Here is a 24995-nt window from a genome sequence, read left to right on the forward strand (position 1 = left end):
AAGTGCTGGTTTTGACCTATAAAGCCCTACATGGCATGGGACCGCAATACCTGGTGGAACGCCTCTCCCAATATGAACCTACCTGTACACTGCGCTCAACATCTAAGGCCCTCCTCCGAGTGCCATCCCATCGAGAAGCTCGGAGGGCAGTGACTAGAACTAGGGCCTTTTCCGTGGTGGTCCCCAAACTGTGGAACAGCTTTCCCGATGAGGTGCGCCTGGCGCCGACGCTACTATCTTTTCGGCGCCAGGTGAAAACCTTTTTATACTCCCAGGCATTTTAAAGTGTGTTTTAACAGCATTTTCATCATTATTTTGTATTCTGGACGTTGTTTGGTTCTTTTATTGTTTGTTTGTTTTGTTTCTTGATTTATTGTATTTATTGTATTCATATACTGTGCTTGTTTTTATCTTTCTGTACACCGCCCAGAGAGCCTTCGGGCTTGGGGCGGTATATAAATTAAATAAATAAATAAAATAAATAAGTGACATTTTCTGGTTTTAGAGGACACTTCCACCCCCTGTGGTGTTGAGGAAATTATCTTTGAGAAACCTCCAACTCTCTCCAGCAAACCAAGTCTAACCAACCAACTCCTTGCTCATTAAGAGAAGTACAAGGATCCTTTTCCTCCACCTCCATCAGAGGCTGATTATCAATTGGTGGAGTCAGGACAGCTCTGATTCCACTGAGGGACAAGATGGAGATACTCTATAGCATCTCTTTCCCTCCCAGAGCCTTGAAAGCTGTTCATTATTGTTCAGGACATTTGCTAGACATTTATACAGTCAAACCAGTGCATCCTGGCAACTTCTGCTCCAGAGTCTACTCAATTTTGTTTGTCGTGCCCGAGCAACATTGCTGTTGTAGGGCCAGCCTAGATCTAATGTTATTTCTGCAGTTCTAGAAATTCAAGGTAGTGTCCCTGGGCCTCAATCTGGGAGGCTCTGCAGCAAAGGGACCTCCTTTCATCCATCATAGACGTGTATCTGTGCATTCTGATCCTGCTTTGCACAGGAGGTTTCTTCTTTTTGCCTGCGATCCTCATGACTATTGGGCCCTCCCATTTCGTCTCTCTGGTTCCAAGTAAGTTCACGAAGACCATGGTTAGCCTGGTGGCTCACCTTCACCTCCAGGATACACATACCTATCTTTATCTTGTTTGTGTGGACAGTTTTGCAGGCCTCAGATTATGTCCAAATCATCTTGGCTGTCTCTGTGTTGAGAAACCGCAGGTTCCTGGTCAGCATGGAGAAGAGCCACTTCATCCCCACACAGTGGCTTCAACACCTGTGGGCTGTGCTGGACACATGCAGTTGTCTGATTTTGTTGTCCCCAGAATGAACCCAGACCTTCCAAGAAATTGTGTGGCCTTTCTAGAGCTTCAGGCAGCAGATCTTATGTTGCTCATGAAGCCCTGGGCCTGTTAGTTTCCACTATACAGGTAACCCCACTATACAGGTAGCCCCATTGGTCCATCATTACAAGATCATTTTTCTTCTTTGCCTGGATTGCAGCTTGGTCCCTACAATGAGCATTGTTTCGCTGCCAGTTAGATATTGCCAATGCCTGGTATCAGCTTATTCCTCTCTCCAGCATTCTTTGCAAGCCCTTTATGTGGTGGACCAACCTGCAGAATCTACAGTGGGGCACTCTGTTTCACCGATGCCAGTCTCATAGGCTGGGGCGCTCATTGCAACACCAAACTTTGCAGGGCCAGTGGTCCAAAGAGGAAGCAAGAAACAGTATAAACTAGTTGGAGTTTGCGGCTGCTCGTCGGACACTGTTGCATTTTGATCAGAAGCTCAGTCTCCCACATTCTCTGGTGCACAGACAGTATGACTAAAAACATATGGCATTAGACTTGGGAGGGGGAAATTGGTCACGAAGTCTTCAGACCAAGTCTGACCTCTGCAGTTTGGCTGAACACCACCTCTTATCTGTCCTGGCAGAACATTGTAGTGGTGAGTTAAATGTGATGGTGGACAGGTTAAGCTGTCAATAGGTTCTTCTACAATAGCGGAGGCTGCAATCAATGACCTTTTCTCAAATACAGCTATGCTTCACTTTCTTTCTAGTGGAGCTGTTTGTGGCAGCCTAAAACCACCAGTTGTTACGGTTTTTTACAAGGTACCAGACACAGTGGTGGTGGATGTCCCAACAGCTCTGTGGCCAAGGATGGTTCTGTACACCTTTCCTCCAGCTGCTTCAGGTGCACACCCTGAGGAAGCTTTGAAAGAGCAGTCACAGATAGTTCTCCTAGCTCCCCAGTGGCCTTGACATCCTTGGTTCTCCAACCTGCTCAGCCTTTCTATGTTGGGAAATGATCCAGAGTGGTCAAAGCTGATTGTGTGGTGCTTGAGCATCAATGGTTAAAATGGCCAGGGTTCTCTGTGGTTATATACACCATCCTCATTTCATGCAATCCATCTACGACAAAGATTTATCAGTCCACCTAAATATCCTTTGCTCATTGGTGTGCTAAGCAAAGGATCTGTTCTTCCAAGACCATAGCTCTGCAGGTCTTGGCTTTTCTGCATCAGGGTCTGCAGATGGGTTGGAAAGCGTACTCTGTGCGCTGACAAGCCTTGGCTATCTCTTGCATCTTGGCTTCAGTGTCATTCTCTGGGCCCCCATCCTCGATGAAACCATGAATCTTCAGGGGGGTATCCTTTTTTTTGTCATCTGGTTGACTGCCAGCAGTAGGTGCTGCAGGCTCTTCAGTGTCCACCACATGAGATATCTCCAGACAGTTCCTCTTTGAGTCCATTCCTATATGATGCTGTTCCAGATAAGCATGACCACTGCATGTTGTGTCTCAGAGTTGAGCGCACTTTCTGAAGCCCAGCACCTCTGTGTTTTCCACAAGAGAAACCATAGTTCTCAGGACTGATCATTCATACAAGATAAATACTACTTTCCATCATAACTGAAGGAGTAGTATTGCCTTGGTTTTGTCCAAGCCCTATTAATCCTTTGGAAAAGTCATGGCACTTAGTGGATATGCACAGGGCACTTTAGGTCTACGTCAGCTATATGAGGGAATTCAGGACTGTGAGCTCTCCTTTTACTTTCACCCAAAGACATTGAGGAAGAAAGCGTTTCTGTCAACTTCGGTGTGTTGATTGTGAGCCTGTATCACCAGTTGCCTGTCCCAAAGATGTGACTGTGCATTCCACCAGATTTGCTACTACCACGGCGACCTTTGCAACCAGTATTTCTCTTTATAGGGCAGTAACTTGGTCTACTCCTAAAACATTGTAAAATTGATGTTTACGCCCCTGTAGAAGCTTCCTTTAGAGACATGTTTTATAGCAGATGGTTTCACATACTTGGGGAGCTAGCGTGTTCCCACCCTACTGGGACTGCTTTGGTACATCCCATTTGATGGTGTGTTGTCCAGGAAGAATGAACTGTTGGTCTCACCTCACAGGGACTTTACTGGATGACAGTCCATCAAGGTCTCTTTCTTCTTGCTTGGAGGTGGCTGCCAGTCTGCAGCTTATTTCCTAGTAACTGTTTCATAACTTGTGCATAATGTTGGAATGCATCTATGTGTTCAACTTATTCTATGTTTTCTTATCCAGTAGGTTAGGATGCTAAGATGGTTTGTGATTTTTCATCAAGTTTCTTTACTTTCCAAGAAGGAAGATTTCTTTATCTAATGCTATTTATAGTGTTCTTGTATTCTATCTCTATATGTTGTTTGTTCCACCTTTCCTACCTTCATCAATCTCATAATGAAATGGACTAGAAGAGAATGCGTAGTTCCTCTGCTGTGTGAACCTTTCCTTCCTTCAGATGCTAGGAGGTGACGTCTGCCCACTTTATGGACTGTCATCCAGTAAAATCACCCATTGGATGAGACCAACGGTCTATTCTAGAAGGGCTAGAGACTTTTTAAAAAGAAAGAAAGAAAGAAAGAAAGAAAGAAAGAAAGAAAGAAAGAAAGCTCAGAGTCTGGTGCCCCTTCATGGACTTACCCTCTGTTGTGTTTAACTCTACCTTAAGAACATAAGAGCCCTTCTCTATCAGGCCAAAGGCTCATCTGATCTAGTATCCTGTTCTCACAGTGCCCAACGTAGCCCACAAGCAGGCACTGAATTCTAGTATTATTAGCTCCACACTACTCCACACTTCCTCCACACATTTTATGCACCTCTATCATGCCTCCCCGTACTTGCCTTTTTCAAAACTAATAAACCTTGCTTGAACCTAACGTGCTTGACCTGACTGTTCCTTGGATTTGGGATTGTTGTGGTACATGATCCTGGTGTTCCTGGTCTCCACTTGGGTAGTACCCTGACCCCCAGCTGGGACAGAGTACACCTACACATTAGGCGCCTTTTAAAGGCAACAACAAACTTTGATCCACCTTTTTGGCCCAGCTGGTCAGATCTTTATATCCCCCACCCGGTGGGCCAACTTGTATAGGTTGGTGGAGCCACTCACCTTTCAGAGTTGGCCCATGAGGGGATATACTGCACAAAGCAGGATTGCTTTGGTGGTGTTTGTTTGTTTGTTTATTTATTGCACTTGTATACCGCCCCATAGCCGAAGCTCTCTGGGCAGTTTACAGCAATCAAAAATAGTAAAACAAATATACAATTTAAAACACATATTTTAAAAACAATTTAAAACACATGCTAAAATGCCTGGGAGAAGAGGAAAGTCTTGACCTGGTGCCAAAAAGATAACAGTGTTGGCGCCAGGAGAGGCGTTCCATCAGGTATTGTGGTCCCAAACCGTGTAAGGCTTTATAGGTTAAAACCAGCACCTTGAATCGAGCTCAGAAACATACAGGCAGCCAATGCAAGCGGGCCAGAATCGGTTTTATATGTTCGGACCGTCTGGTCCCTGTTACCAATCTGGCTGCTGCATTTTGCACAAGCTGCAGTTTCCGAACCGTCTTCAAAGGCAGCCCCACGTAGAGCGCATTTCAGTAATCTGATTTGGAGGTTACCAGAGCATGGACAACTGAAGCCAGGTTATCCCTGTCCAGATAGGGATGTAGTTGGGCCACCAACCGAAGTTGGTAGAAGGCACTCTGTGCCACCGAGGCTACCTGAGCCTCAAGTGACAGAGATGGTTCTAGGAGAACCCCCAAGCTACGAACCTGCTCCTTCAGGGGGAGTGCAACCCCATCCAGGACAGGTTGGACGTCCACCATCTGGTCAGAAGATGGAGTTTAGGGAGTTCGGTCCTGATTTCTGCAGGATTCAGGCACATCAGCCATTTCCCAATGGAAACTGGCTGGCATGCCTGTGCCAAACAGGATTGAATTCCCTGCACGTCAGCTAATGCTTGGGGAGTTCAATTCTGCTTTCTATGGCTGTGTCTCTATCTTTCCCACACGTGACAGTTTCAGAAAAGTGGGTGAAATGGGGAGGCCTGGTGGGCCAAGTTTAGCCTGTGAGCTGGAGGGTTCTTAACCCCTGTGGCATGAACTACAGTGCATGTGCTTTTCTAAACTAAGTGCTGCCCCTGGGACTGCACAGGAGGCATACTCTGGCCTCTGTCACCAGCGAGGAGGCCAAAAGCCACTGGGAGCCTGTACATCAGGGTGGAGCGAGGGAGCCAGCCTGGCCTCGTCTATTGGCCAGTGAAGGTGCAAGTGCTCCAATGCTTGCTATCCTCTTCCCTTCCCATTCCTTTTGTATCATGTCTCTTAGACTGAGCCTGTGGGCAGCGATTTTTTAAATATTTGTACAGCAGATAGAAAATGATAGGTCCTGTAAGCATTTAAAAAATACATGAATGCACTGCGTGTAAGTAGAGGTGGGGGGTATGAAAAGAGTACATGAATAAAGTGAGAGGGTGACCGTGAGTGAATTTACACAGGGAAATACAAAAAAATACCAATTTCTACAGGTCCACTGCAATGTATCAGACTTCAATTTTGTGATGATACTTCTTCATCAAGGAGCTCAATTTTCGGAACTCAACATACTACACACACACACACACTGACACATACATCATTTTGTTAAATAGGTCGGTGCACTGCAGATAAATTGATTACTAGTGGCTAAAGAAATATTTAATCACAGTTGGATCAGTTATTTCACCCTTTTAGGTTTTTTTAGGTGGTTTTTTTTAAGCGTTAATTGCAATCTCAACCTGAGAAAGAAATCAAAAAGTTATACATTCAGTTCAATTTTGCATTACACATGTGACTTGTGTCAGCATCTTGCTTCAAATTTTCAGTGTCTACTTAATTTTTAATATGGAATCTTGTTTTAGTTTAATTATCACTCCAAACTTTATTTTCTACATATTGATGGTTTTTGCAATTTAATTTTGATAGCATTTAGGCTCTATGTTGGGATTATGTCATGAAAGCCCCCTGTGCTTTAACTATACATCTGCTTTCAAATCTCTTCTAGACCTTTTAAGTTTTGATGATATAATAGCTACCTCAAATAATTTATCACATCCAACTGCAAATAGGCCAAAGATGACTGGCAGGAGGCTTCCCGCTCGCTTCGGTGGCAATAATTCTGTGAGTATATGATCTGTGTTTCTTGAAGATAGTTTGTAATATGTAATTTCGATCAGAAGTCTATTTTGTAACATTGTGTATCAAAAAAAGTCAAATGAGAGGGGACATTTTATTTATTTATATAATATGCTGTTATCTTTTCGGCGCCAGGTCAAGACTTTCCTCTTCTCCCGGGCATTTTAGCATGTGTTTTAAATTGTGTTTTAAATTGTTTTTAAAAAATGTGTTTTTAAATTTGTATATTTGTTTTTAATGTTTTTAGTTATTGTAAACTGCCCAGAGAGCTTTGGCTATGGGGCGGTATATAAATACAATAAATAAATAAATATGCTGGTTTCCCACCGGACAGTGAGCCCTTTGCAACAAACTGTCTTTATGTTGTTATCATTGTACAATAATCCTCCAACTAGGGTGGGGCATTTGACTGGTCAAATAGATTTGGTAAATTGACAAGTGAAATGTTAGTCAGATAATTGCCAAAATAATTATTTTAAAGGTATTAACTTAGAACAACAACAACAAAAAGTTTTTAGCTTTCCCTAACATGGTCTAGTTTAATGTTTCTTTCAAACCCAATATCAGGCGTGCAGTACTTCAGCTTTTATCTTCAGTTCTTTGAACAGCTACCTTTTTAATTTTTTTGTAGTTCAGTTCCTCACAGTAGCTTCACAGAGCAAACAGCAAGATTACATGTGGAGGGTACTCCCTGGTTCCTCTAGCAAGCATGATGCAGTCATGGATAGTCCTAAACATTGGTCTTTGCTATGCATGAGTGCTTTTGTTCCTGTTCGAAGATACCTGTAGATATAGCAGATGGCACACCTTTGCTGTGCTTCTAGGTTTGCTCCTGAGTGCTCTTATGAGCAACTGCCGAGGTGTGTGTTTGTTTATTTTATTATCAAATTTATATCCTGTTCTGGCCTCCCAAAGGAATCCAGAGTGGCATTTCGGTGGTAGCACACCCAAACCCCATTCCAGGGCTTGACATCAATCCCTGGGAAAATTCTGGAGCATATTGTAAATTCTGTCTAAGCACCTTGAAAACAATGCAGTGATTACTAGAAGCCAACATGGATGTGTCAAGAATAAATCCTGCCCACACTAATCTTCTCTCATTTTTTGATCGGGTAACCTCCCTGGTAGACTGTAGGAATGCTGTGGACATAATATATCTCAACTTCAGCACAGCTTTTGACAAAGTGCTCAATGATATTCTGATTAGCAAGCTAGCTAAATGTGGGCTGGATGGAACAACTATTGTGTGGATCCACTGTTAGTGCTTATCAGTGGTTCCTTAATAGTACAGAGTGCTTATCAATGATTCCTTCTCAAACTGGGAAGAGGTAACAAGCATGGTACTGCAGGACTTGGTCCTGGGCCCAGTGCTGTTCAACATTTTTATTAATGACTTTGATGAGGAGGTGCAACCTTTATTTTAATGACTTGGATGAGGAGCTGCAGGGAATGCTTATAAGTTTCCAGATGAAAATTGGGAAGGATAGCTAATGCTCTGGAAGACAGAAACAAAATTCAAAGTGATCTTGATAGGCTGGAGTATTGGGCTGAAAACAGCAGAATGAAATTTAACAGGGATAAGTGCAAAGTACTACACCTAGGAAAAAGAAACCAAATGCACAGTTATAAGATGGGGGATATATGGCTCAGCAATACTACATGCGAGAAGGATCTTGGGATTGTTGTTGATCACAAACTGAACATGAGCCAACAGTGTGATGTGGCCGCAAAAGAGGCAAATGTTATTTTAGGCTGCATTAACAGAAGTATAGTTTTCAAATCTCGTTAAGTACTAGGTCCCCTCTGTTCAGCACTGGTTAAGTCTCATTCGATATGTGGTTCTGAATGATTATGAAGATTTCATACAGTATGTGGATGGTGCCATTTTCATTCAAGATACAGGGAACTCCCAATTTGCAGGTTAGAATTCCACAGTTTTCATGGATCAGCTTGCCCAACATTATGGGGCTTTTTTAATGCCACAAAGGCCATCTACGGACCAACAAATTATGGTACAAATCCCTTATATTCAATGGATGGTACCAAACGTCTTAAGGATAAAGAGTCTATTGCACTGTGCTGCAAAGAGCCTTACCATGACCTCCTTAATCGTAACTCTATTGTGGCTGGTGAGGTCTTCTCGCAAATTCCACAACAACAAACTAGAGACGAGCTTGCAGTATCCCCTAATTTGGATGAAGTCAGTAAAGCCATCAATAAAATGAAGAACAACAAAGCTAGTGGACCTGATGGGATTCCTGCTGAAGTCTTTAAAGAAGGTGGCCCTGAACTTACACAACAACTTCATAAGCTCATCGAAAAAATCTGGATGAGGGAGGAGATCCTGGAAGACTTTAGGGATCCCATAATTATCACCCTTTATAAGAAGGGTGATAGAACAGATTGTGGGAACTATCAAGGTATCATTCTTCTTGCTACCGCAGGTAAAATCTTTGCAAGGATCCCTGCAAATCGCCTCCTACCGATCTCAGAGGATGTCCTCTCCGGATCTCAAAATGGTTTCTGCCCTTCCAGGGGGACAGTGGACATGATCTTCACTGCACGATAGCTTCAAGAAAAATGACAGGAGCAGAATGGATCTTTATATATGGCGTTTATTGATCTGACTGAGGCCTTTGATACTGTGAATCGAACCGCTCTCTGGACCATCCTTCTGAAAACTGGACGCCCTGATAAATTTGTGAATATTTTGCAACTCCTTCATGACAACATGACAGCAACAATTTTGAATAACAATGGCTTTCAGAGCGATCCATTCAGAGTCAGATGAGTTGTAAAACAGGGATGTGTCATTGCTCCTGCCTTATTTGCTATCTTCATTGCTATGATTCTATACCTTCTTGAGGGGAAAATTCCTACTGTTGTGGAAATCGTACATCGAACAGATGGAAAGCTTTTTAATCTCAGTAGGCTGAAAGCAAAAAGTACGGTAATTTCAACCTCTGTCATAGAACTTCAATATGCCAATGATAATGTAGTCTCCGCACATTCAGAGAAAGATCTTCAGACTATCCTAAATGTCTTTGCAGAAGCAAATGCAGAAGCATTCTGTTGCCTGACTCCTAACTGAGCAGAGCAGAGGGAGCTCTCTCAGCTTGTCCACAGAAGAGGAGATACAAGCAAGCCGGCTTTCAGAGAGTGAGCAGAGTGAGCAAACAGGGAGAGCAAACAGGAGTTTGACAAAGGAGTTTGACGGGAAGTCAAGGGGGAGGTCCCTAAAAAAATTAATTCTTCTTCTACAGTGGACTGAAGTAGGACAGGACAAAGCACAGGCCACTCCAAAACAAGTAGTTAAAAAGAAACAAAAGGTAGAAGAGAGTGTGAATGGGAAGGATACTCCAGTGGTTGTGACCTGCAAAGTGTGTGCTATGTTTGTTTTCTTGCCTGAGAACAAGCTCGTGGCACTGTTGGAAGAAAAGGTGAGAGGCCTGGAATAGTGGGTGGCCACACTGAGGACTATAAGAGATGATGAAGAGTTCTTAGAATGCTGGAACAACAGCAGCAAAGAGAAGTGGAGGTGGAAGAACAACAGTATGTGGTAGCAGAAGAGGACACTGCTTTGGAGAGGAACAATGAAGTGGAGGAAAAGCCGTGGGAAAGGGTGACAGGAGCAGAAGAGCTAGAAGACACCCTTCACCAGTGGAGATATGGAACCGCTTTCAACCACTGGAGGATGAGACTGGAGGACAGCCTGTGGTGCAAGAATTACAGGAGACCCCATGTGACAACGAGCAAGAGGCTGAAGCTCAATCAAGCAGGGCCAATGAAACTATACCCCACAACAAGAAGAGAAGAGTACTAGTAATGGGAGACCCCTACTGCATGGGATCGAAACCCAAGTATGCCGAGAAGATCCGTGGACTTGCCAGGTATGCTGTCTATCAGGAGGATGGATGAGAGATGTGACGGAATGGTTGCCATCACTCATCAAGCCCACCAACAGGTATCCCTTTCTCCTCATCCATATGGAAACAAATGATACTGCCAAACTGAGCGACGAAGAAATCACAGATTTTGAATCTCTGGGAAGGAAACTCAAGGACTTTGGGGCCTAGATAGTTTTTTCATCCATCCTTCCAGTACTTAGAAGAGGAGTAGAAAGGGAAAGAAAAATACTGTGTGTGAACGAATGGCTACAAAGGTGGTGCCGACGTGAGAGATTTGGATTCTGGGACCACGGGCTATGCTTCCTGGAAGATGGACTGCTGGCAAGTGATGGGTTGCATCTCACAAGGACTGGGAAGAATGTTTTTGGCCACAGCATGGAGAAGTTCATCAGGAGGGCTTTAAACTGAATCCTAAAGCGGAGGGAGACGTAAACTTGGTGGTAACGACTGATGAAGGTTTATGCACAGTAGCGGGACCAAAGAGATTAGCTCTAATAGGGCCCAGTAACAGTCCTTAGTAAAATGTAGTAAGGAAGCCAAGCCATAAATCACATGGTCTTCGATGTCTGTATGCTAACGTGCAGGGCATGAGAAACAAGCAGGACAAACTTGAACTCTTAATACAGGAGGGTAATTATAACTTGATAGGTATAACTGAAACTTGGTGGAATGACTCCCATGACTGGAATACACCAATACATCAGAAAGAACAGAAGGGATAAAAAGGGAGGTGGAGTTGCACTATATGTTAAAAATATATATCCCTGCACAGAAATACAGGACGATGAGCTTGGTAGTTCCACTGGGAGTATCTGGATTAAAATTAATGGGGCAAGTAATAAAAGGAATGTGGTGCTTGGAGTCTATTACCGACCACCCAATCAAGGAGAAGACGAGAATGTAACTTTTGGAAAGCAAATTGCCAATGTTTCGAGGAGGCATGATGTAGTAGTAATGGGGGACTTCAATTATCCCGATATCCGTTGGGAGACAAATTCTGCCTAACACAACTCCTCCAAGAAATTCCTGTGTTGGAGATAACTTTCTCCTACAGAAAGTGGAGGAAGCAACCACAGGATCAGCTATCCTGGACTTGATTCTAACCAATAGAGATGATTTGGTGGATGAAGTGGCAATTAGGGGAACTCTGGGGGAAAGTGACCACACCATACTTGAATTCTTGATTTTAACAGAAGCAAAAGCTGAGAGTAGCCATACGCGCACCCTGGACTTCAGGAAAGCTGATTTCAGTAAACTCAGAACAGTTGTAAGTACGGTTCTGTGGCAAACGACCCTAATGAGAAAAGGAGTCGAAGATGGGTGGGAGTTTCTAAAAAAGGAAATTCTAAAAGCACAATAGCAAGCAATTCCAACAAGGAATAAAGGGGGAAACAACAGAAGAAGCCAATGTGGCTTCACAAAAAGCTTAGAGATGACCTGAAAATAAAAAATGCATAGTTATAAGATGGGGGATACTTGTCTGAGAAATATGACATGTGAGAAGGATCTTGGAATTCTCGTTGATCACAAGCTGAGTATGAGCCAACAGTGTGATGTGGCTGCAAAAAAGGCAAATGCTATATTAGGCTGCATTAACAGAAGCATAGTTTCCAAATTGCATGAAGTATTAGTTTTCCTCTATTCAGCACTGGTTAGGCCTCATCTTGAGTACTGCGTAGAGTTCTGGTCTCCACACTTCAAGAAGGATGCAGACAAATGAACAGGTTCAGAGGGCAACAAGCATAATCAGAGGAGTAGAAACAAAGCCCTATGAGGAGAGACTGAAAGAACTGGGTATGTTTAGCCGTAAGAAGAGAAGACTGAGGGGAGATATGATAGCACATGAAAGGTTGTCACACAGAGGAGGGCCAGGATCTCTTCTCGATCATCCCAGAGTGCAGGACACGGAAGAATGCGCTCAAGTTGCAGGAAGTCAGATTTTGACCTGAACATCACGAAAAACTTCCTAACTGTTAGAGCCATATGACAATGGAACCAATTACCTAGAGAGGTAGTAGGCTCTCCGACACTGGAGGCATTCAACAGGCAGCTGGAGAGCCATCTGTCAGGAATGCTTTGATTTGGATTCTTGCATTGAGCAGGGGGTTGGACTTGATGGCCTTGTTGGCCCCTTCCAACTCTACTATTCTATGATTCTAAGCGTATGGAAAGCTTGGGCTCTCACTTAATATTAAAAAAAATTAAGTGCTTCATCAACAGGTTTGAACTAGTCCCTCTGTAGCACCATCAATCCAGCTCATCGAAAAAATCTGGATGAGGGAGGAGATCCTGGAAGACTTTAGGGATGTCATAATCATCACCCTTTTTAAGAAGGGTGATAGAACAGATTGTGGGAATGATTGAGGTATTTCTTCTTACTACCACAGGTAAAATCTTTGCAAGGATTCTCGCAAATCGCCTCCTACCGATCTCAGAGGATGTCCTCCCCAAAGCTCAAAATGGTTTCCACCCTTCCAGGGGGACAGTGGACATGATCTTCACTGCACGACAGCTTCAAGAAAAATGCAGCGAGCAGAATCGACCTTTATATATGGTGTTTATTGATCTGACTAAGGCCTTTGATACTGTGAATCAAACCGCTCTCTGGACCATCCTTCTGAAAACTGGACGCCCTGATAAATTTGTGAATATTTTGCAACTCCTTCATGACAACATGACAGTGACAATATTGGATAACAGTGGCTTTCAGAGCAATCCATTCAGAGTCAGATCAGGCATAAAACAGGGATGTGTCATTGCTCCTACCTTATTTGCTATCTTCATTGCTATGATTCTACACCTTCTTGAGGGGAAACTTCCTGCTGGTGTGGAAAGCATATATCGAACAGATGGAAAGCTTTTTAATCTCAGTAGGCTGAAAGCAAAAAGGTAATGTTAACCTCTGTCGTAGAACTTCAATATGCCGATGATAATGTAGTTTCCGCACATTCAGAGAAAGATCTTCAAACTATCCTAAATGTCTTTGCAGAAGCATATGGAAAGCTTGGGCTCTCAATATTAAAAAAAAACTAAAGTGCTTCATCAACAGGTGCAAACTAGACCCTCTGTAGCACCATCAATCCAGCTTAATGGTGTGACGCTGGAGAACCTTGATCACCTCCCCTATCTTGGCAGCCATCTCTCTGTAAAAGCTGACATCAATGCTGAAATTCAACACCATCTAAGCTCTGCGAGTACCGCATTCCCCTAAATGAAGAGTCGAGTGTTTGAAGATCGGGATATTTGTAGGGAGACCAAAATGCTTATTTACAAAGCCATTGTACTACCGACCTTACTGTACGTCTGTGAAACGTGGACCATTTATAAATGCCACTCCCAACTTCTTGAAATATTCCACCAATGCTGCCTCTGGAAAATTCTGCAAATTACTTGGGAAGACAGAGGGACTAATGTTAGCGTTTTGGAAGAAGCAAAGACTACCAGTGTTCAAACAATGATCCTTCAACATCAACTTCGCTGGACTGGCCATGTTGTTCGAATGCCTGATCACAGTCTTCCAAAGCAGCTACGTTACTCCCAACTTAAGGATGGAAAATGGAATATCGGTGGACAGCAAAAGAGGTTTAAAGATGTTCTTAAAGCGAATCTAAAAAATATATAACATGAGCATTGAGCACTGGGAAGTCTTGGCCCATGAACGTCCCAAATGGAGGTCGGTTATTATCAAAGGTGCTATGGACTTTGAAGAAGTACGAATACAGGGCGAACAAGACAAACAAGCTAAGCGGAAGGCACATCAAACAAATCCTCATCGCAACCATCTTCCATCTGGAAACCTATGTCCTCACTGTGTGAGGCTGTGTGGATCCAGAATTGGCTTCCACAGTCACTGTTAAAGACCTTATCTTGGAAGACAATTTTACTCGGTCCCAAGTGATCGCAAATGAATGAATGAATGGTGCCATTTTCATTTAAGATATAGGGAACTCCCAATTCTCAGGTTAGAATTCCAACGTTTTGGTGGATCAGCTTGCCCAACATAAAGTAACATATCTTCCACAAATCAGCCAGTCTGCAACATTTCTATAGATTCTCGCAGAAACAATGAAATGAACCCTCAAAGTAGCTGATGAGTACATTATTGTGACATATGTTTGGCCATTATGAAACCTGTACTTGCATTACAAACAAATGAAAGTCCTAACCTTAACAGTGCTTTGTGAATTTTACATCTGTTTGGCATATCAAAGTACTGAGAAAGTTTGTTGAAGAATCTGGAAGCACCCACATCCTGGCAGAAGCTGGAGTGCTTGCTGAAGTGTCATAATAAGTCTCCACTGGTTCAAAGTAGGTACCCACAGATAGGAATCTCTCCGAATTGCAGCTACGGAAATCTTACAGTTCAGATACTAAAAGTTGTAACATCCTTTCTGAAATAGTTGAGGAGCTGCGCTGTTTGTGACATCTTTAGAAAGGAACATTTGATGAAATGAGAATTTTCATCAATGCAAATGTGGAATTCTCAAGATAATCTGAGTCAGGTGAGCATGAGAAAATAGTACAATACTAGCTTACCTACATCAAACTCATTTGCCTGTTTCACAGATTTTCCTGTAGCATAGACACAGGCACTTTTTGCATATCACCTTGGTCAGAAGTCCAGTTTATTCTTTGTCTTCAATCAAGTTAGCTATGCAACTGTGCTTGTGCGACTCCAACACATGCTGGAAATTGTGTTTCTGGGATTGTGTTTATACATTGGACAGGACAGAATTTTTAATGATCTGCTGTTGACATGACATCAGATAGACAGTCAGTGCTAATGTTGTAAGACATCTAACAGGAATTTTAGCATTCATTGACTTGGTATCTGCCAGACTAAGATGGACATGATGTCATTTCATAAGAACAAGTATTTTGAGCAAAACCAAGTTTTGAAGAACGTGGACTCCACAAACTCCACATAGGAAGACATGGCAACCTTCAAAAGGAAGGTTAAGCTTCATTGTAAAGATCAAAGCAAGATTGTATCAAATGAATTGAGACTTAACAAAAAAACCCAAACTCTCATTATTCAACCTGAGAAAGCTTCATGAGCCACTACATCTGATTTCACTCGTATTCCACAAAGGAAATTAAGTTCCTGACAACTTCATTAAACAGTGATGTGAGAATCACTGCAAAGATACTTAATGGGACAGCTCCTGTATCTGTCATGGAAAAGAGAAAAATATGAAGGTAGTGCTGTCATATTCCCTGCCCCAGTGCCTCTGGCCTGTCATGCCTATCACTGACCTGGTGCCAGACACTGAGTATTAAGCAGATGAACCTGACACTCCACAGGTCAAGGACCTTGAGGAGTATGCCGGTGTCCTAGAGCAAGTGCTGAGGATCCCCATAAGGAATCTTCTAGCGGGAGACCTGCTGAAGAACTCTTGGAGCTGTCAGAGGAGGAGGTGGAACCACCCCATAGACCTCAAGAATACTGGTGCAAAAGGCCCAGGCTGGAGAGTTGATGGCATAGAATGATGTTGTCTCTGGTAAGTTGTTGGGACGGGGGGACTGCGATCCCCTAAACAACTCAGCTCATAATAATGGCAGTTTGGGAAATTTATTTGTTTATACAAAATATTTGTATACTGCTGTTCATTTAAAAAATGGTTTACAACAATCGTACTTACAGTAGGGCCCCACTCATATGGCGGGTTACGTTCCAGACCCCCGCCGAAAAGCGAAAACCACTGAAAAGCGGAACTCATTGAATAGAATGGCGTGTGACACCTGAAAACCGCTGTAAAAGTGGAACAAGCTCCGTATGAGTGGGGCTTTAGTCTAATTGTGTCTAATTGAGACCGCCACATTAGCGAAACACCGTAAAGCAAAGCTCCGTAAAGCGGGGCCCTACTGTATATACAATAAAAACCATGTAAAAAATTAAATTCAGAAATCATTAATGGAAAGATGTGCCACAACTTTTGTAAGATGTCTACATATCCAAACCTTTTGTACTCTTGGACTAAAATCCTAATTAAAATTATTAAATTACTTGACAGCTGCAAATTCTTCTACATTAAAAAAGCAACAAAATCTAACATAGTAATATCCAAGTGTACAGAAATTAATACCTTTTCACTAACTGTTTACATTTCAGTTGAGCAGGCCTGATCTCACTTGGATGAGAGTGCCTCAGCAGAAAAATAAATTTATCCTTCAATATGTGGCAGCAAAACTGGGTCATTAGAACTTAAGATTTCTCTTTCTGTGCATAATAGTGCTTTGTTTTCTAATATCTCCTGAAAATTCAGTGGTAAAGTACTTGGCAGTATGAAACCATTTCTCAACACTCTTAAGCAGTCTGTTTGCAAAATGTGATTAATGCAGTGGGAAAGTACTGCAATCAGATGTTTAAGAATATGGCTACAGCAGAATATACATGAAATATCAAGATATAATAATATAGATTACACATGAAGAGATTCAGAAAGAATTAGAAATTTGGGCTGCAGATTTTTCTTGGATAGGAAGAGTAGCTGCAATAGCAATAAACATTTTGCCTAAAATATTATTTCTATTTACCAGTTTACTACTAACAGTAGAAATGTCAGTTCTTAACCATTGGCATAGAGTGGTTATTTTATTTGGTCAAACTCTAAAAAGAAAAAAGGTGGCCTTGGTGTGTCAGATAAAAGAATCTATTATGTAGCAGAACTTACTTGATGTTTTATTGACAAAACAGTCCAGATGCAGTGAGAAAGTATGAAGTAAACTTTGGTTGTAAAAAAGGAAGTTAGAACAAGAATTTAGTATCTTATAAACAGTTCAAATACCATTGTATGTTTTGTATAAATTTAAATAATATTTCAGCACAGGTCTTTCATAATGATTTTGGGGGGTGGAGTTTAATGAATAAAACTTAAGGACACAATCTGTGGGATGTCTCCATTTGGAAACAAAAACAAATTAACTCTTGCATGAGCTGATATGATATCTTGTGAAAAAGTAAGAAGTAGGATGAATGGAGCTGCCCTGCTTTTGTTCTCTCCCTCTGCTTTCAACTATTCCTCATAGATGTATCCTGATGAAAAATAGTTTCTGAAAAAAACTTTTCCCCAATTGATCTCATTCATGAAGTGAGGTGGTTACAGTGGGGCCCCACTCATACGGCGGATTACGTTCTGGGTGCTTCCATGATATTTTAAATTTACTTTTCTGGTGAAAGAGTGTGTTTGTAATAACAAGATTATGCTCTGCACATTTAGTCAGAAGTAGAATTCCATTTTGGTTGCTATTGCCAACTCCTTCTTTCCCAATGGTTTCTGGCTATAGATCGAAATCACGCCCAACTCTTGCATTGAACCGCCCAAGAGGATAATTTTATCCTCCTTAGGTATCTCTGATAAGATCTCTCAACCGCCCAGCAGAGCTCTTTAAAATTGTCAGAGGGCTTTTACATCCTAGCCCTCAGGAAATTATAGAACCTTCAGATATCCACTGTAATGAGTTCGCTGGGCACTTCCAAGATAAAATCTCATGCATCCGCCGGGACTTAGACTCCAGTATTATGGCAGTTGAACCTAATGAGGTATCCGGAGCACGGCCTTGTCCTTATTTATTGGATGAGTTTCAGTTGGTACAGCTTGAGGATGTTGACAAGGTGCTTGGACTGGTGCGTGCAACCACCTCTGTACTGGATCCTTGCCCCTCTTGGCTAGTGAAAGCTGGCAGGGCTGGAACAGCCGGCTGGGCCAGGGAAGTGATAAATGCCTCCTTGAGAGATGGAGTGGTCCCTAGTTGCTTAAAAGAGGCAGTAGTGAGACCACTCCTGAAGAAACCTTCCCTGGACCCAGATAATTTGAACAACTATAGACCGATAGCGAATGTTCCATTCCTGGGCAAGGTCTTAGAACGGGTGGTCGCCAGCCAGCTCCAGGTGCTCTTGGATGAAACCGATTATCTAGATCTGTTTCAATCCAGTTTAAGGCCCGGTTTTGGCACTGAAACAGCCTTGGTCGCCCTGTATGATGACCTATGTCGGGAGAGGGACAGAGGGAGTGTTACTCTGTTGATTCTCCTTGATCTCTCAGCTGCTTTTGATACCATCGACCATGGTATCCTTCTGGGGAGACTCAGGGAGTTGGGAGTTGGAGGTACTGCTTGGCAGTGGTTCCGCTCCTACTTGGTGGATCGTCTCCAGAGGGTAGGGCTTGGGGAACATTGTTCGACACCCTGGACTCTTCATTGTGGAGTCCCGCAGGGATCGGTCCTGTCCCCTATGCTTTTTAACATCTACATGAAGCCGCTGGGTGCTGTCATCAGGAGTTTTGGAGTGCGTTGTCACCAGTATGCTGATGACACGCAACTCTATTTCTCCTTTTCATCTTCTTCAGGTGAGGCTGTTAATGTGCTGAACTGTTGCCTGGCCGCGATAATAGACTGGATGAGAGCTAATAAACTGAAACTCAATCCTGACAAGACCGAGACGCTGCTGGTGAGTGCCTTCTCTGACCAGATGGTGGATGTTCAACCTGTTCTAGATGGGGTTACACTCCCCCTGAAGGAACAGGTTTGTAGCTTGGGGGTTCTTTTCGATCCATTCCTGTCTCTCGAGACGCAGGTGGCCTCGGTGGCACGGAATGCGTTCTACCACCTTCGGTTGGTAGCCCAGCTATGTCCCTATCTGGAAAGCGACGACCTCGCTTCAGTTGTGCATGCTCTGTTAATCTCTAGATTGGATTACTGCAATGCGCTCTATGTGGGGCTGCCTTTGAAGACAGTTCAGAAACTACAGCTAGTGCAAAACACAGCTGCTAGACTGCTGACGAGGACTAGGCGGTCTGCACATATAACACCTGTTTTGGCTCATTTGCACTGGCTACCTATTTGTTTCCGGGCCAAATTCAAAGTGCTAGTTTTGACTTATAAAGCCTTACACGGCGCGGGACCACAATACCTAGCGGAACGCTTCTCCCGATATGAACCTACCCATTCACTGCGTTCAACATCTAAGGCCCTCCTCCGAGCTCCGACTCACAGAGAAGCTCGGAGGGTAGTAACAAGATCTAGGGTCTTTTCAGTGGTTGTCCCCAATTTATGGAACAGCCTTCCCGATGAGGTGCGCCTGGCACCTACACTTTTATCTTTTCGGCGCCAGGTTAAAACCTTTTTATTCTCCCAGGCATTTTAATTCATTTGTGTTTTTAATCTATATTAGGTTGTTTACTTGTTTAATAATGTATACTTTGCTGTTTTTGTGATTTTATTGTATTTTATCCATGTTGTGCACTGCCCTGAGAGCCCTCGGGCTGTGGGCAGTATATAAATCGAATAAAATAAAATAAATAAATAAAATAAGATGGTGTCCAGCTGGTTATAAAATCTTTCCTTGATGTCTTCATCAGCATCTAATGTTGGTGCATAAGCACTTATTTATTTATTTATTTATTTTATTTAAAACATTTCTATGCTGCTCTATCTTCGAAGAAGCTCAGAGCGGTGAACAATTCCGTGATAAAAAATACAATGTAAAAACAACAGTAGCAGCTAAGAATACCCATTTAAAACAACGTTAGATAGTAAGCCCTATACAATAAAATGATCCTAATCATCTCATAGGTAAAAGATTTCCTAATCCTTAATCTGGGTTAAAAGCAAGACGAAAAAGATATGTTTTAACCTGGCGACGAAATGCAGGGAGTGAGGAGGTTAACCGTGCCTCTATAGGCAGGGAATTCCAGAGTCTCGGGGCGATAACTGAGAACGCCCTGTCTCTGGTTCCTACCAGATGAACTTGGGTGGAAGAGGGTATCTTAAGGAGGGAGTTATCGGAGGACCTAAGAAAACGGGGAGGGTTATAAGAAGACAGCCGGTCGGATAGATAGACAGGGCCCAAGCCGTAAAGGGCTTTAAATGTCAACATCAGCACCTTGAATTGAGTCCAGAAGCAGATCGGCAACCAATGCAGATGTTGCAACAGAGGAGTTGTATGACCACGAATATCGGCTCCTGTTAGCATTCTTACAGCTGCACGTTGGACCAGTTTAAGCTTCCGAACTGTCTTCAAAGGCAGCCCCACGTAGAGTGCGTTGCAGTAGTCGAGCCGGGATGTAACTAAGGCTTCTAAGTCGGAGCGGATCTGATCGATCTTATTCGCAAAATAAAAGGCAAACTCTTGACAGCGATTTGGGGAAAAATCCCTGTTATCCACAGGGTCAGCTGGGTTAAGCAAGTTTCTAACCACACGGAATAGTTCAGCCAGCTGGTTAATGGCTGATGAGATGGAAGCTGTAAAAAAGGCCTTTTGAGTAGATCGTCTAATAGTTGAATAAATTTTTGAAAATTCTTTAACGACAAGTCGATCAGATTCGCTTTGAGTTTTCCGCCAACGTCGCTCTAGCCCCCGACGAGTGCGTTTCATCACCACCAGTTCATTTGAGAACCATAAGGCTGGTTTTCTTCTGGAACGCACGAGGGGACGCTCGGGAGCGATTGTGTCGATCGCCCTGGTCAGAGAACTGTTCCAGAGATTGAGCAGAGTATCGACAGAATACAAAAGGAAGTACTTCTTTACTCAGCGCATAGTTAAACTATGGAATTGGCTCCCACAAGATGCAGTAATGGCCACCAGCTTGGATGGCTTTAAAAGAAGATTAGACAAATTCATGGAGGACAGGACTATCAATGGCTACTAGCCATGATGGTTGTGCTCTGCCACCCTAGTCAGAGGCAGCATGCTTCTGAAAACCAGTTGCCGGAAGCCTCAGGAGGGGAGAGAGTTCTTGCACTCGGGTCCTGCTTGCGGGCTTCCCCCAGGCACCTGGTTGGCCACTGTGAGAACAGGATGCTGGACTAGATGGGCCACTGGCCTGATCCAGCAGGCTCTTCTTATGTTCTTATGTTCCCCAAGGGCTGATAGGAAACCATCAGGATCCATCAGTCGCCTGGGGCGGACCATTTTAATAGGTCCCTTCTCCCCCCGGTGGGTATGAGTCGCAGTTAGCCTAAAGCTGACTAGGTGATGGTCTGTCCATGACAACGGAGTTATCAAGGGATCTACCACTCCTAGAACCTTGTCATCCTGTCCCGCATAAAAAACAAGATCGAGGGTGTGACCCGCTGTATGAGTAGGGCCTGTTATTAGTTGAAATAGGCCCATAGTAGACATTGCTGCTATAAAGTCTCGGGCCTCTCCATGAAGTGAAGACTCTGCGTGGATGTTGAAATCACCCAGAATCAACATCCTGGGAGATTCCAATAACAGGTCGGAGATCAATTTGGATAGTCCAGATAGAGGGACTGCTGGGCAGCGGGGAGGTCGATACACCAGTAAAATTGCTGTTTTGGTCCGCCCACCGAGTTTCAAATAAAGACACTCTAATCCTGGAATTTGCGGAAGAGGGTACTTGGTAACAGGAATGGAGTCACGAAAGACCACTGCGACTCCCCGACCCCCCGGTCTAGCCTGTTGGTGTACACAGAAACCTGGAGGGCAGAGATCGACAAGGTTCACCCTGCCTAATTCATCTAACCAGGTTTCTGTAATACATGTCAAGTCGGCATGTTCATCCAGGATAAGGTCCTGAATTATCGTAGTTTTTTTATTTACCGATCTGGCGTTAAAAAGCAGGACTAGTAATCCGGGCGGGTTGTCATCCAAGTACGACTGTCTATTTGGCCGAGGACGTCGTGTCGGAATTGATAAACAACGGTAAGATCTCTTGATATGGTGAGAAGATTTTCTCGAACCATATCTTCCACCCCCACATATAGTTACTATAGGTTCTCCTAAAATAGAGTCCTTCAAGGGTTTATAAGGTATCGTATGATATCAAGGGAGATTCAGTTCCTTTTGAGGGGCTAAGACTGTGGTTTGAAAATTAACGCCCATGACATCCGATTCTGGTATACCTGATCGAACATAGGTTGCCGATTTTTTTGAAGTCTGGGCTTTGTCGCACAAATCTAGATCAATACTGTTATGGGGGCTGGCCGCTGATCTCTTACTCAATAGATTTTGAAGAAGTTTGTTTAAATTATTAATAATCTCTTGTTGAGCGTTATCAGAGAAACTAGTGAAGTTGGAAATTAGCTCATCTGATCCATCACAGAAGGAGGAGGACGGTTTATCCTCTTGAGTATCCTGAGCGGATGACTGTGATTGAATTTGGGCTGGGCTACTCATGAGAGGGGAGCTGGTGGTATCGTTATAGCTATCCAGCACAAGAAAATCACTACCAATGAGATTGAATTGGGGGTCTGATATAGCTGTACAATTATCTTGAAGATATTTCCCCGAATTTGGTGATTGGGTATGGGTCATTGGTCGGTGCCAGTTAACACAGAGAGGATGAGGTCTTCCTGTATCAACAAAATATCGGTGTACTTGGATTCCAAACTTCAACAATAGAGACCTATTTGCTAAAAAAGCGTCAACCATTTCATAAGATCTGAATGTTAATAGTGCCGTCAAATCAAGGGGGTTCTTAGTAAGGATAACTGCCTTAGTTATATCTTCAAACTTGATTGGAACTGCATTCAAGGATCGTAAAACATCGAAGATGTAACTTTTCCAATTTAAATGCTGATCGATATTATTGTAACAAGGGAAGTGGGATAGAACTATCCTATTCCGGCTGAGTCGCAAGGAGTAGTATTCTAAGTCGTCTTTTCTTAAGAAGGTCTTAGTGGAGAGAGCCGGCTGATTATTAGCGCTTGCGGAAGGCAAGGAAGTAGAAGGTGTTATGGATGACTCAGGAACAGTCGGAAGCATATAGGATGTTTCTTCAGTAGTCTTCTCAGGGATCTTCTTTTCCTTGTTTATAATCAGATGGAACTGTGATGGTTTTCCAGTTAGGTCATTAGTCTCGTGAGAGCACCGTGCTAGAACTTCCATGGGGTCATCAGCATCATGATGACCGTCGGTTTGGGGTTGTCCAGAAGCAGGGTCCGATGTTAAGTAAGATAATTCAGTATTAGAATAGTTGCCTGCTGGTTTTTGGCAAGTTTTAACCAGAGAGTTGAGAGTCTTAATGCCAATAGGAACTTCTGACAAGAGCTTCACAAGATTATTTTTAATAGCAAAGCCTACTCCACGTGTTTGTCGTTCTTGTTCAGGCAGTCCTTTCCAGAAGAAGCTATAACCTCCTTTTTCTTCCTTCAGTTGGCCTTCTCCTGCTCTTCGAGTTTCTTGGAGTGCTGCTATGTTAATATTAAAATGTCTCAAGTCCCTCGCGATGATGGCAGTCTTGCGTTCAGGACGTTCACTATCTGTATTGTCCAGCAATGTCTGTATATTCCATGTTCCAAAGTTCAATTGTCTTTTGCAACCGCTAAATGGTGACCCCACTGGACGGGGTGATCCAGTCAGGGAGAGAGATGAGGCAGACTATGTTTCGGGCACCTTTTCTAGCCCCCTCCCCATACGGGGTGATCAGAGTGGATCCTGAATAGGACTGCTCAGTCGTGGATACAGCTGCTGAACTACTCAACTGCCTCGGTCCTTGAGCCAGGAAGACTGAGTCTGTATCCACCGTCCATTTGCCAATCCATGACTAGGGGCTTCCAGATTTCACAGTCCTGCCCCCGTTGCCATTCGCCCATCACCACGGGACTTTTGGTTTGGTTTGGTTTGGTTTGGTTGGAAGACACCTGTGCGTGAATTTGTTTTATGTGGGGAGATCAGCACACAACGATCAACACACAATCTTGACAGAAAAAGACTTTGATCCAATGGCATGGATACCACGGCGATTGGAATTCTTTTATCTGCAGCCTTCAACTGCCTTCACAGCCATTGTAACATACACATTGTTATCCTCCGCCTGTTCTGCCGTTGAGGACATTCTTTTAATGTTAAGATTTTGATTTTAATATAATTAGATTTAATGCTATGATTTTAAAAGTGTGATGAATATGTGATTGAAGCCCTCACTGGTATCGGGGTTGTCCTCTGTTCAACAATATATCAAGTTTCATAATTCCTTTACTTAAAAACTTTCATTCTAATATAGGAACATAGGAAGCTGCCTTATACTGAGTCAGAACATACAGCTCAGTATTGTCTACACTGACTGGCAGCGGCTCTCCAGGATTTCAAGCAGGAGTCTCTCCTAGCACTAGATGCCATTGGGGATTGAACATGGGACAGTGCTGTACCCCTGAGCTATGGCCCTTCCCCACTGAGCTAAAGCCTTTCCCCTTCCTCTATATAAAATGATATGCTAGACGTATGTTATAAATAGATACAATGAATGCATATATGTGCTTTTCGCTTTTAAAATAAAAATGCAGATGGGTTGGTATATATGCTTCTAAAAGAACACAGCTTTCTATTTTACATTTCCTTTTTTTCCTCTAGTCTACTCAGAACTTAAATATAGAGAAAAGTGTGAAGTTGCATAAAGAGGAGGAAGAAAGTGCCAAACTAAAGCCATCTGAGGTTAGAAAGGTACAGAACTGACATTTTTTTTCTTAATTGTAGTAAGAAATCTAATAATATCAGCAATTCAGAATACTATTGTATTATACAGCCTCAAGAGTGGCTGTATACTATAGCCAGCGTGGATTTTTCACATTCTGCAATGTTAAATGGAAAATACCCCCCATGGCATTCTGA

At 43.1% G+C, this 24995-nt stretch overlaps 1 protein-coding gene across 2 annotated transcripts in view; it reads left to right on the forward strand.

Annotated features, from left to right (window-relative positions):
* CD2AP (CD2 associated protein) overlaps positions 1-24995 on the forward strand; it is a 152963-nt gene that overhangs the window by 112668 nt on the left and 15300 nt on the right. For both annotated transcript variants that reach the window (XM_061607521.1, XM_061607520.1), the window contains 2 exons: positions 6385-6500; positions 24738-24827. In XM_061607521.1, the coding sequence (XP_061463505.1) occupies positions 6385-6500; positions 24738-24827 (206 nt within the window). The remainder of the gene's footprint in view (positions 1-6384; positions 6501-24737; positions 24828-24995) is intronic.

Source organism: Rhineura floridana, chromosome 2 (genome assembly GCF_030035675.1).
Source record: "Rhineura floridana isolate rRhiFlo1 chromosome 2, rRhiFlo1.hap2, whole genome shotgun sequence".
Lineage (NCBI taxonomy): Eukaryota > Metazoa > Chordata > Lepidosauria > Squamata > Rhineuridae > Rhineura > Rhineura floridana.